The 12,846-nt window shown below is 41.1% G+C and overlaps 1 protein-coding gene across 3 annotated transcripts in view; it reads right to left on the reverse strand.

Moving 5' to 3' along the window:
• Positions 1–12,846, reverse strand: part of GAB1 (GRB2 associated binding protein 1) — a 94,959-nt gene that overhangs the window by 63,110 nt on the left and 19,003 nt on the right. Inside the window, exon 1 of one of the 3 annotated variants that reach the window (XM_088164126.1) lies at positions 5,504–5,598. The exons of the other annotated variants lie outside the window; for them this stretch is intronic. Within the exon in view, the coding sequence (XP_088020252.1) occupies positions 5,504–5,587 (84 nt within the window). The 5' untranslated portion in view covers positions 5,588–5,598. Of the gene's footprint in view, positions 1–5,503; positions 5,599–12,846 lie in introns of those variants that run through there. 3 annotated transcript variants of the gene reach the window in all.

Genomic DNA, 12,846 nt, shown 5'->3' on the forward strand with positions numbered 1-12,846 from the left:
AACCGATTAATCAGCCCCAAGACCTGAGCAGTTAAAGTAGCATCAGCTAGCAGCAATAACACACCATGGGCATTTCAGCAAAGCCCTGCCCACACAGGGGCAGCCCTGGTCCCTGTCCTGCTGCGGGGGGATGTGTGGGGTGGGTGGCACACAGCTCACCACCCACTGAACTCCTCCTAGAGCCACAGTTTCCCGAGGCCATCTGCAGGAAGGATGTCTGCACAGCCTGCACGCCGCTGCATCTTGGATGCTTTGGCTTCAAGATTCCAACTTAAAAGGGAAAGCTGGTTGTATTTATTTATACTTGATCAGAGGTGCCTCTTAAGATCACAAAGAAAACAAGCCTTGCTCATCCTCCAAGAATCTCCCCGCAGCTGTGCATGGGTGCACACACACTTGCAGACAAGTATCTCGGGAGGACAACAATTGATTTCCTGCAAGTGTAACGTCCTGTTGTTTTTCCAAGGTAATCTAGAGAATTATCACAATCCCAGATGTTTACAGGGGGAAAAGAGAAACTGCAATAACTCTGCACAGGATGAGACAGTTGATGTTGCCTAAGCACATTATTCTAAATGCAAATTCAAAGTTTCACTGCTTTTTTCTATAGAGGCTCTCCGTTCCAAACCCTGGAACTGCAAGCTGTGGGATATTAACAAGCATACATTTGAGTTTGCAGTCACTTCAAGCGTGTCTGAGGCAATGAACCTATACAAAGTATTTTTAGACTTCCTGCAATCAACTGTCCTCCCAGCATTGCTCAATATGACACACAGTTGTCTGAGGGATGCAGTTGTGCTAACATACAGCTTAATTTTAAAGTTTCATTTCTGTGTTTTCCATAAAATAAGTACTGGCAAATTTGCTCATCCAACAAGTTGAATCACAAGTGATTAAGGGTCATCTAAGCCATGCCATATTGTGTAAATGCTTATTAAATTACATTTATAAAAAGTAACTCGTTTTATCTACATAAGATAATTGTGTAAACTAAACAAAACACTGGTAATGACTGGGTGTGTGCAGCAAAAAGGGATGGCTAAATTCTGCACAGTGAAGTTTTGCCATTACAGAGTCTCACAAGCCTAAGGTTATTCTTGCCTGGAGATAACCTACATCATCTGTGTAGGAAAACAAAGAAGAAAATGTTGCCTTGACTTTACACATCCTGCAAGCTAGAAGAGCTGATCTCTATGAACTGTCCTGTTTCCTGTTGTGGGGCAGAAAATAATAAACAATTGAATCATTTTGAGGAGGAGTTAGGAAAGAGTGTGACAGCTTGTATCATCTGGGAATCTTATGTGTCCAAGAAAGGATCAAGAAATATCAGTGCAAGCATAGCAAGCCAGTCAGAGTATTCCAATATACAAGATGCTCTTGCAAGAAAATAACCATGGACAGGGTGATTACTGGAACAAGCAAATTATTCAGCAGCATTGAGTAACAAATCACTATTTGATGCAGCTCCAGACTATCCACTATTATAATAAATACTGTCATTAACCATGATTAGGCATTATCTCTAATGAAGACGCTTCAAATGAAGGAGCTTGCTAATTAGCTGTGTCCTACATCTCAGAGCCAACAAAGGAATCTTAGAAGTCTTCTGCTACCAGTTTGTAAAAATGGGTGACTGGGACTGGCCTAATAACACGTTGACGACACTTCTTCCATTAAGAAAACAAAAGATGCCATCAAGATGTGGCACTATGATTTCAAACTGTTACTGGTGTGTTTCTTTTGGACTGTGACTGCTCTCGCTGCACTTTAGCACTGTGGCTGTCATTTAGAGAAGAAGCTGGCTGCTACTTTTGGCAACTGCCTCAATTCGTCATCTCCTCACTGCTGCCATTACTATTAGAATACTAAGTCACAGAAATATCGATCACACTGCCAACTATTCAGAAAAAAATGACAATCAGTTTCACAGACTAAAGCTGATGTAGAGACTTAACTGAATTGCCTTCGATTAAAGGCCCAGCTGAAATTACAATGCAAATAAAGTAGTTCATTTTAAAGAGTCAGTTTTCACAGTAGTGTCCTGTTGTGAAGAAATTTAAATTCTTTCTGAAGAATGACATCAAAATGACCTCAGTTTCATGTTAATAAGGACGACTGTTTTCCTCAGACTAAATGATAACAGACAAAGAATTTAAATGAAAGAAATAGTCTTGGGGTGGAGGGAATCCTCTAAAAATGGTGAAGAACTGAGTGAAACTATCATAATTACACTGGATGATTCAATGCTGCTGAGGCTTACTGCAGTATGTACAAGTGACAGTAGAGCATTGTGTTCCTTTTTGCCAGTTATAATCTTGGTCTTGAAAAAACCAAGAATGGTTCAAGGAGTTAAAAATTAAGCCACATGCTAAGCTAAGGATCCTTTTTAGTAAGCATAGAAAACATTTCTTATTATGACAAAAATGGGTTGGATTAACTGTGTTAGCAAACAGGAAAAAAAAAGGCTCTTTAGCCATTTGAGTTTTTAGAACCCCACTCCCATTCTGTGCAGCACAACCAGCAGTTCCACAAATAGATTATCAAAAAAGCAGCTTTATTAACTTGAACAAATTTCATACATTTGGTACACTGTAGAGGGTCTTTCACTGGCCAACACATATGCAAAAACATTCAAGCATCTGTTTTACACAACTCTTCATTCTCTTTTGCGTCACATGCAAGGAATTTTTCTGAAATACCATCTGAATGCAAGACTATTCTTGCTATCACCTGCAGGTCCAAAAGTAGCAGAGCAATCTCAAAGAGACCTTGCCCACACCTGCAAATTCCAAAGTGTTGGTTATAGGCTACTGTTTTCACCACAGCTTCAGTCCATGTTTAGACATTTAGCAGCCCAGCACAAACAGCAGTAGCTCCAAGAGCAAACCAAGTCTCAGCTTTTCAGAAGTCAAACAGAAGAAAAAAATAAAAAAAAAAATCAACCAGGCAAAATTCCAGTTACCACACTGACTTTGGGTTTGCATGTGCAAAATATCAACAGTGACAACAAAAGGCAATGCACTGAGTCCAAACTAACACCTCCTGCATTTGACATCTCTTGGCTGCCATGGTATTTAGCCAATTGACTCACGTCAGTCAGCTGGAAATGCACATCTATGTTATTTACTAGGGATATGTTAGGAAAGACATAAAAAGATATAACCCATGTTGTCACAGTAATCCTGCTCATGTGGAATAAAACCAAGTTTGTAGAGTAAACAACAAAGGAAAGAGAAAGCACCAACTCCTGTAAGGCAACATACTTCTTTTGTCTTAGATTATAAAAGGCTAAGAAATACTTCAACAGGGATTATGTAGATGTTTTAACAGGAAATTTTAATCAGAGAGCTACAGATAATTAAATAGTTATGGATTAGAGCAGAGCATAAACAAAAAGTTTTTGTTCATATTGAGGTGAAGCAAAGAGGTTGGTATTTGTGCCATGAGTACACAAACTATTTGTAATAAAGCACAAGTGATACTGTTGATACTCCTGAGAAGTATTACCAAAAAATACATACAGCAGGAGAAGCATGCACAGAAAAAAAATTAAAAGCACAAGAGTGGTTTTTTAAACTCAGTTTTATGCCACCTAGTTTGACAGACTGGAAAGGTGGAAAACCTTTCCATCTCCTCTCTGTTCTCTCTGGGATATTTAATATTCTGCTTTTTATTTTTTATTAAGCACACAAAGTCATACTGAAATAAGTGACTGGAAACTATTTCACTTCTTTCTACACATATTCTCATTTTGTATTACCATCAGATCCCGACACTTAAATAAGAAATCCTGGTTGTATTTCATATGGGCTGTTACAGAGATTTGCCATTCAGAACATGCTTTGCAAATTATTTTCCAATGCTTTTAACTGGATAGTTAAATGCAGTCAGAGGAAAGTGCTTGAGAAAGCCCCATAAAACAAAAGGCAGTTACAGAGAAAACTGCATGTACAGAACACTAGAATTTACACAAATCAAGAAATATCTCAGATCACAGTCTTATAAGCACCTATCCCAAAGTCTACAGTTAAAAACCAAAACAAACAGAAAACCAAAACAAAAACACAGAACAAAGACCTTCACGTGAGAATTTACTACTCCTAGGTGAACTTGAAAGCATAGTCAGAGCTAAGTTCCTCTTTTAAAGCAAGGTCAGTACAACAACTCCTGAAAGCAGAAATAGTGCAAGAGTTAAGTTTAGTTTCAGTATGAGAACATCAGTACCCGGAACATGACAGCAGCCAAGGTTAGTTTCACATTTTCTCACTTGAGGAGTGAACACCAATTATCTCTGGACAATGCATGATCTCACAGAAATTTCTTTAACACAGGTGATGCATGAGGGAGGAAAAGTCTGTTCTTCACATGGAGAGAGGCAAGGTGTGCAGGGCATGTCCAAAACACAGTTTCTCTTTTCTCTTTTCTTTTTTACTTTTCAAGTTTTTCTTAAAAAGTGTGGACTGAGGCACTTTGCAGATCTACTGCATTAAGATGAAACAAAATGTTTTGCAGCAGCCTTGGTAAACTAGAAGTCACAGTTTTAAACATCAACACCAATCATTTCAGTAGCACAGAAGTTTGAAAAAGCTACTGCATTAGCAAAGACTGAATTCCAATTGTTTATTAAGCTTTTTCAGGCAGTTATGAGATTCTAGATAGTTAGCAAATCCCCACTAGTATTTTTTTTCTCCTTTGAGCTATATGTTCTAAGGAAGCAAAACCCATTGGAGCTTTTTGCTAGCTTTCTGTGCTATGTTTTCAAACATCCGCCCTTTTATTTATTATTGCAGTTCTTGAGAAGAACTCATAAAAAGATTATGAGGAACCGCTTTCTCTAAAGTTGACAAACATTGTTTCAAGAAAAAGCCTATTACCTTCTGTAGTAAATCCAGTTAGTGTTTCACCACAGTCTCTGTACATACAAAGTAAAAAGGCACTGAGATTACAAACAAAGAGAAATACCAGTCCTATGCCTGTGCAATTGGTTTATCAATGTAAGACATGCAATCCCTGTCAAGATGACTTCAGATCTCATGTATTTTTTTTTCACCCAAATTTAGTAACCTGTAGATTATTTTAGGCAAAATGCTTGACTTTTTCCAAAAAAGAAACAGCTAATACAGACATTTCCAAGATAATAACGATGACGATAATCTGAGCTGCTACTTCTATTTATTGTACCAGTAGTTATCATGTGCAAAGAGCTCCTGCTATTATTTGTAAAAGTTTGGCTTGTATGATGTGCTTGTAGGTGCACACCTGCCTTTTTGTTACACAGCTCTACTGACCTTAAAAGCCAAGCCTGTTGAACACGACTTTCACCAATGAAGCGTGGTTGCTTAATGACTTAATGGAGGCAGACCATTAGCTTACAAAACAGCATCGCTCTGCCTACCCAGAGAGAAAGTAGAATTATCCCAGTGGGACAGAGAGTAAGGAGAACCCAGGAAATGTCAAGGAATTGGATATGCTGAGGATGGCAGGGCAGAAAGACCAGACATACCTGTGCCCTTGGTGCTGCCCCTCTCCATGGCTCACATCCCCGCCTGGGTGGTGTGAAGAGTGGTCTGCACATCCAGCTGCACATCCAGCACAGGCTGGCCCACGGCCAGCTGGGTGACTTCAGCTGCTCCATATTAATATGGCCACAGAAGCAGCAGGCAGGGGGGACAGCCAGAGGAAAGGGAGGGGGTTGCACCCTGTGCTCAGCAATCCCCCTTGGGCAGCCAGAGGGCACAGAGATGGGACAAGGGAGCCCCTGGCTCACACAGGACCATGCTGGCACCTGCTGTGCCACCTAACACAGCTTGGTGCAAGACAAAAAAAAAGACAGACAGACAGACATTCCCCTCCCTGCTGGGGAGCTGTTCACTGTTTTTACAAGGCACTTACACGGCAACCACCTCCTCAGCCTCGCCACCCAGCACCTCTCACAGACACTGGACAAAGCAGAACCTCCCCGTGGTAAAGGGGAAGATTAGAGAGATGGAATTTTAAAAGGCCTTGGAAGTTTCAAAGAGTGATAAAATGCACCAAATTCCTGCAATAAATTATCTTGCACATTCTAAGCTATTTCCTGATACACGAGCTGTTCAGTCAAAAACTTAAAGGTCAAATTTGCATCAATAGCCTCGCCAAAAAGTTTTCTACAGAGAAAGGAAAGGAGGAGGAAAGGCTAAAGAAGCAGACATGAAAATATGAAACCAGTATATGTATTTTGTGCAAGATAAAGTCACTTGCAGTGCAGAATCAGTCTGAAGGGGTGAGTTATTAGCGTTGTTTTTACCAATATGTTCTTATCTCTAAGTCTTTCTAATTAGCAGTATTCTTTCCAGTGTTACTTAGAAATTCTTCTTTCTTTAAAAAGAGGGGAAGGGGATTAATGACTGTCTCAGTTCTAATCCTTCCTCACACTCCCACACAGAGACCTTTTTCTTCCTTAAGGACACTTCACAAGTACTTCATTATGTTCAATTTTTTTTGTGCCCAGTATATATAAAACAGCTACTTGCCATTTTTAACTCATTCAAGCTGCAGCCAAGCATCTTGCCACAGAAAATTAGGCACACTGCTGTTAAAAGCAGTGAATACTGAACACTTAGAGCTATAATGGTATGCTTAAGCAAGCAAGCACATGAAAATGCCAAGTATAATTTCTTACCTATGTCAGGTTTCTTATGAGTCCACATGGGTTTGATTTGTTTGGGGTTTTTAAATACTTCCTTTAAATGAAGGAGAAATGGAAGCACCCGTATTTTTTACGACCAGCACACCCCAATAAGAAAAGTGAAAATCTTAATTACTCAAATCTGTCTAGTTCACAATTAATCAAGAATGCCCAGCATGAAAAGGTTCCACATTCAACCAGCTGGTATTTTAGTGAGATCACATCCATATTAAAGATTATATGCTACAACACTCAGATGGAGAAGAAAAAAAAAGCACAGCCACATGTATTCCTTATTTTCACACCTCATACTGTCAATAAAGCCTTTCAAAAGCAAAACACTCAAGAAGAAAAACCCTGTCTCTTAATGGAACCTGGCACTGTGATTTGCAAAGTAAACAGAACACATTTAAAGCTGTTACAACTTAGTAATAGTTTCACAGTGCTCAAACCACAATAAGCCATGTACAACTAATACCCAAGAAGGAAGACTTCTCAGTAGCACAGTTTCCAGGCTGCCACTTCATCCTGCTCAGCTTCTCCTCCAGAGAAAACCTGCAAGGTATGTACCCAGCATCACTTATGCCTGTCTTACACCAGAGTGCAGCTGTGCCACCTGGTACTTGTGCAGAAAGGCTGAACTCTGTTCAGCCCTTCCCTCCCCACTGCAGAGGCAGAGGAATACCAAGAACCCAGCACATTTTTCACACCTTGCTTCAGCCTCTCCCCTGTTAAGGTCACCGTTTTCCCTGGGGACACAGACTTGCACCTAAGAAAAAAAAAAACTCTGTTACCACCAGGTGCTGTGATCCACAGAAAGTAATACTGAAATTCCCCAAGAGAACAGATTCAGCCCAGCTGACAGCAACTGTAGGTCTGAATGACATATTAAAAAGCAATCAAGCTGATTACATTATGCATCAAAACATGGTTAAGTGGTACAGTTTTGCTGCAATGTTAAAAGAACATCTGATCTTCCTCTGAAGAAATACAGCCTCACTGTCAAGATACTGGCAGGGAAAAAAGATGTAAAAACTGCAATGGAAAAAACAGGGTTTTGTCAACAGTTTCTAGATGATAAGTCTAAGGCTTCCCACACCCAGTAAAAGCCTTATTGAAGCAAAGGGTGAGTTTAATGACCTTGCTTTAAGAAGATGGAAGAGACTGTAACATTACAAAGTTCTCCTATTCCTTTTTTCCTTTTGGCTTTTCTTGTTTGTACTCTTAGGTGCAAGTTATTCCTGCCACTCCCTTCTCAGCAGGTGTAGGCTCACTTCTAAAGCTCCCAGTAAACCACCTCCCCTTGGAAGCACAGCCTGGCTGCTGCAGGCCAGCTACTCTCCAGGCTTTTATAATCACAGCCCAAGTTAAAAAAAAAAAAGTTTTCTGTAGAAAGAAGGAGCATTCAACACGTCAAGAGAGGAGGAATTCAGCAGAGATAAGCAACAGCAGAGAAAGAAGTCCACCTGCCTATCTTCATTTTTCCTGAAAGTGTCAATGTGCTGCTTTTGGCTGGGCTAGAGCTCATTTTTTTCATAGTAGCTGGTATGGAGTTATAATGTGGATTTGTGCTGGAAGCAGTGTTGATAATGGGGATGTTTTTTGTTATTGCTGACAGGGCTTACACAGAGCCAAGGCCTTTTCTGCCTCTCAGCCCAGCCCAGCAGCGAGTGGGGTGGGGATGCCCAAGGAGCTGGGAGGGGACACAGCTGGGACAGGTGACCCTGACTGACCAAAGGGATGGGTGTTCCAGGCCATGTAACACCACGCTCAGCATATAAAGGGCAGGGAAGAAGAAGGAAGGAGGGATGTTGGGTCTTCCCAAGGACCTATTACAGGGTCGCCAGCTGGGTTAAACCAGGACGGTCACTCATGGAGACTGCAGAGCTCCACTGTGGGTGTGCTAGGTTTGTGCTGCAGACAGAAACAATGCACACACACGTTCCCCCCCAGAAACTACTAACTCTGGGTGCTGCCCCACGTGTAGAAGGACCACTTTGATCCAGAAAAGAGGGGAGCAGCTTAGGAGGACACACAAGCCAGACACCAACAAGATAGCCCAAGTTCCTCAGCCAACAGTACCACAACATGCTGTGAATGACCTCAGAGAGCTCTTGGTTATCCAAATTGACAATATAGTGTCATGGTTTTAAATGGGAGCTCTCCTTCTATTTTTAATTGAAAACTTTCCACTTCACGTTTCCTCCAAATTTTGGAAACTTGACTAAGAGAGACAGTTTAAGTCAAAACAGCTGCAGAGAGAGATACATTACAAGTTTGTACACACTTCTGCATACCTTTGCATCAGTACTTTTAACGTGGTACGGCTTTTTTCTTTGAAGGCCTAGAGAAACTTAAAAAGTAATATTCTGAATATTAAACTAATGTTTGGATTCAATGCAGGGTAAAGATTAATTAGCAGTGTAAAAGTATGCTTTGTTGGACCACCACCAAGTCTGTCTGTGAACCTCACAGAGCTCCAGAACCGTTCTTCTGAGGCTCTGCTGTTGTAGCCCAGGGGGCACAGGCATTTATTTGCCCTCAGGATAAAAAATATATCTATCATTCACACAGCATTTGGACCAGCGAGAACTCACAGTCTGCTTTTAGGACTGCCTTTTCCCCTTTTTTCTTTCCTGTTTTTAATCCAAAAGGGTTTTGCTGATTCCTCTTGTGAAGAGCAATGCAACAAAATAGCTCCCAAGTCTAAGGCACTCCCTCATTGCAATTCCAAAATGCAGACTTTTGTGGGCAGCTGAGAAGATACAACAAGAATGGAACTATTAAAGCAAGACTTTTCTCCAACAGTGTTATCAGCCCATGAATCCTGTACACAGTCTTGCATCACATCTGTGGAATAAAATGCAAAAAAAGTAATTTTCCATGGAAAAAAAGAAAGATTATGTCCCACAAAGCTCTCTGCAGGCAGCAGGGGAGTGGATGTCTCCTTTTCCTACATAGCAAGTAAGAGCATTTAAGTCAGCCAGCACACCAACACATAAAGTTTCACTTTTCAGCACTGAAAAAAACCCCAAGAAAAATCCCAGAAAAAACAAACACACACAACAAAAAAAGGAAATTCTGCTTCCAAGCATTAGGCCTGAGCAGGAATATTCACTAATGATGGCTTCTGACTCCAGTAAAAGTTGTTCCAAGTTATTTTTTGAGCTATGCAGTCAAAAGTCTTTGCATTTTATATCACGATCCAACAAATGAATTTCCTTCCAAAACCCCACCCTTCTCTCCATGCCAAAAGCTCACAAATCTGAAATTCTAGCCCCATCCTGGATTAACAATTCATTGCTCTGTCACCAAGTCATATTTCGCAATGTGCCTTCAGTGTATTTGTGGCAAGAACCATCTATAAAATCCTGAACCGCCGAAACCTGCTCTGATATTCCCACTCCATTTGCTCCCACTCTCATTCAAGACTCCAGTGCAGCCTGAAAGCAGAGACAAGGAAAGGGCATCTCTGCCCTTTCCAGTCCAGGTATTTTTCTGCTATGGTTATTGAATTCTCTGTCAATCTAAATTGAAAGATTCCCTACATGTCAGTAAGTTTGAAATGGAATGAATAAAGCTATTTGTCTCATTTCATTCTTGCCTCATGAATGAAGGAAAAAGAACTACTAATCAGAGATCAGTCCACCAGGTGCTGCAGATCATGTAACTTTTGGTGTATATACTGATAAGAATAAATGAGGAAATTCTCCAGAGCGTAGCAGTCATTGTTATAAAAAATATATAGTTTCTCTACTCTACGAATGTGCTATTATGTTCTTAAATACTTTAAATTTTATTCCTGTAGATGGTTCTTTCTGAGAAAGCTTGTGAATAGAAACACTGATTTCTGAACATACGGAGTGAAAGCTGTAGACAATCTGAAATTTAAAGACTGAAAAAGAGCATTTGATTTCAGGCTTCCTAATTATTTTTTACATGATAGCATGAAATTGAAAGATGGAAGATTTTAAATAGCAAAGCTATCTGGAAGTGAAGCTTTTAAGGAACAACATGACAAAGGAAGTGTATTTATAGGTTTGTAAATGGCAGGGGGGGACACTGAAGCAGCTGCACTGTTTTTGCACAGTGAACAAGAAAAAACAATTACAAAGGAGGAAAAGGCAGACAGGGAAGAAAGTAAAGTAGTTAAAACTAAGGCTGCAGTACTTAACTTATTCCTGTCTCAGGTATCATGAAAGCGTTGCTGCTTTTTGTTTTTACTTGAAAACTACTGCTTTTTTTTCCCCTACCTGATCCAGTTTTCGTAAGCGCCTTTCCCAGTTTTCATAATTAAACCCATTAAATAAATAATTATTCGGCTATGACGCATGTTGCTATGGCAAGGACTGCGATAGCAAAGATTCAAGCTTTTATGACTTCACTGCAAGGTCACGGAGAAGCCTGTGAGCAAGAAAAACGCGTGGTGAGAAAAGCCATTTCCATGAACATCACCTGCAAGGAAAGACACCCGAGATGAAGAACGTGGCTGCACCCTGAGGAGTGGTGTAAGGGCAAGTGTCCTTTCACTGCAGCCTGTGCAGCCGGTCAGAGGAGGAGGGGAAATGTGACTGCTGAGTGCCTCATCCTCCCAGCTCTGTCCCGGCTGCCACATCCATTCCTCTGCCGGCTAACCCGGCCCAGCGCTCTTTTGCCTTTCAAAGCATCCGTAAAAATACTGCAAGGCTGTGATCTCTAAAGAGGGTGCACTCCTTGTTCCTTACTTTAAAGTGGCGCTCGAGGAAGATGAACACGACAGCCTGGCTTCCCATAGGAACACGGGCATCTCCGCTCCCACCAGCTTCCAGCCCAGGTGGGAGAAACCCCGCAAGGTGCACAAGCACAGCAGAGGGGCAGGAACTTCTGGGAGTTCCTTGGGGACATCAGACACACTTGGGTGGTCTCCTTGGAAAGCTGTGCATGGAGTAAGACAGAGCCCCACAGCAGGGCAGGGAGCAGCTTCCAGCCCTACACCTCGCAGGGTTGAGGGGGAGAAGAAAAGCTGCCCTCACATTTCTGAGCAAAGCTCCTTACCAACCAGTTATAAACCACTGTTGCTGAAGGCTCTGGCCCTGACTTAGAAGAAAAAGTGGCCACTCACAGCATGGTGGCCTCTGGGTGACAAAGGCACAGACAGGCACAAACACCAGTCTCTAACGAGAAGCATAACCAAGCTAAAGCAAGGTGCCTCTAACCTGTTGCTATTTTTACCAGTAAATCTTGTCCTAAAAATATTTGCGTGGGGGAGGAGGAAAAAAAAAAAAATAAAAGGAGGATTCAGTGGGGTGTCAACTAAAAACTTCTCATCAAATGCACGCACGTATTTGAAAGCAAATAAATGTCTTTGATGCTGCTCCGTGGTGATGTCTACAACTCAGCAGAGAGGACAGGCAGGCAGACTCTCACATTAACACAAGAGGTGGGAGATTTAAAACTGGAGATGAAGAAAGCACACACTTGTACTGAACTTTCAGAACAAGTTATTCCAGTTTAACATTTTTCTTCCTGAACTGACATAGCATAAATAAGAACCAATGAACTAATGAAATGCAAAGCTTATCCCGAAGCATGAAAGTATTATAATTGTGCTGCGCTTTGCTAATTTTAGAAGACGAAGAAGAATGACTATACTATAATAAGTCAAATGTAAATATATAAGGCCATCCAATCACCCACAGTGCATGCAACCCACATTACTCAATTCTTCTCTGCATCCTCTCAGTTTAAGGCAATAACAGCAGCAAGGAATTCCTCTACTATCTCCAGTTTGCTAGATAAATCTGTTCTACTCCAGAGTAAGTTTAAAATTTACCAGTCACAATTTCCTTTACTTCAAGGCTGAGCTTCTGCCTGTAGGTTTCTCAACACACAGGAATGTCAGACAGTGAGATACAGTTGTCAAGTCCAACGCCTTCACAGTGCTCCATGCCCCTTCCTGGCTCCATCAGCACCTCTGAATCCCAGGGAAAGCCAAATTTTCATCCCTATGGTACCCACACACTGGGCTAGCATCACTATAGTCTCAAGGCGACAGTTCCTTACATGGCACACAAAATAATTGGACTGAAAATTCAAACAATGAAAGAAAAAAAAACCAAAAACCACCAAAAAACCAAACTACTGCAAAGTTTCAAATGAGGGAACATCTTCCCTTCTAGCTACTATTTCCAGATAAAAAT

Source organism: Sturnus vulgaris, chromosome 4 (genome assembly GCF_052056855.1).
Source record: "Sturnus vulgaris isolate bStuVul1 chromosome 4, bStuVul1.hap1, whole genome shotgun sequence".
In the NCBI taxonomy this organism is placed as follows: Eukaryota; Metazoa; Chordata; class Aves; order Passeriformes; family Sturnidae; genus Sturnus; species Sturnus vulgaris.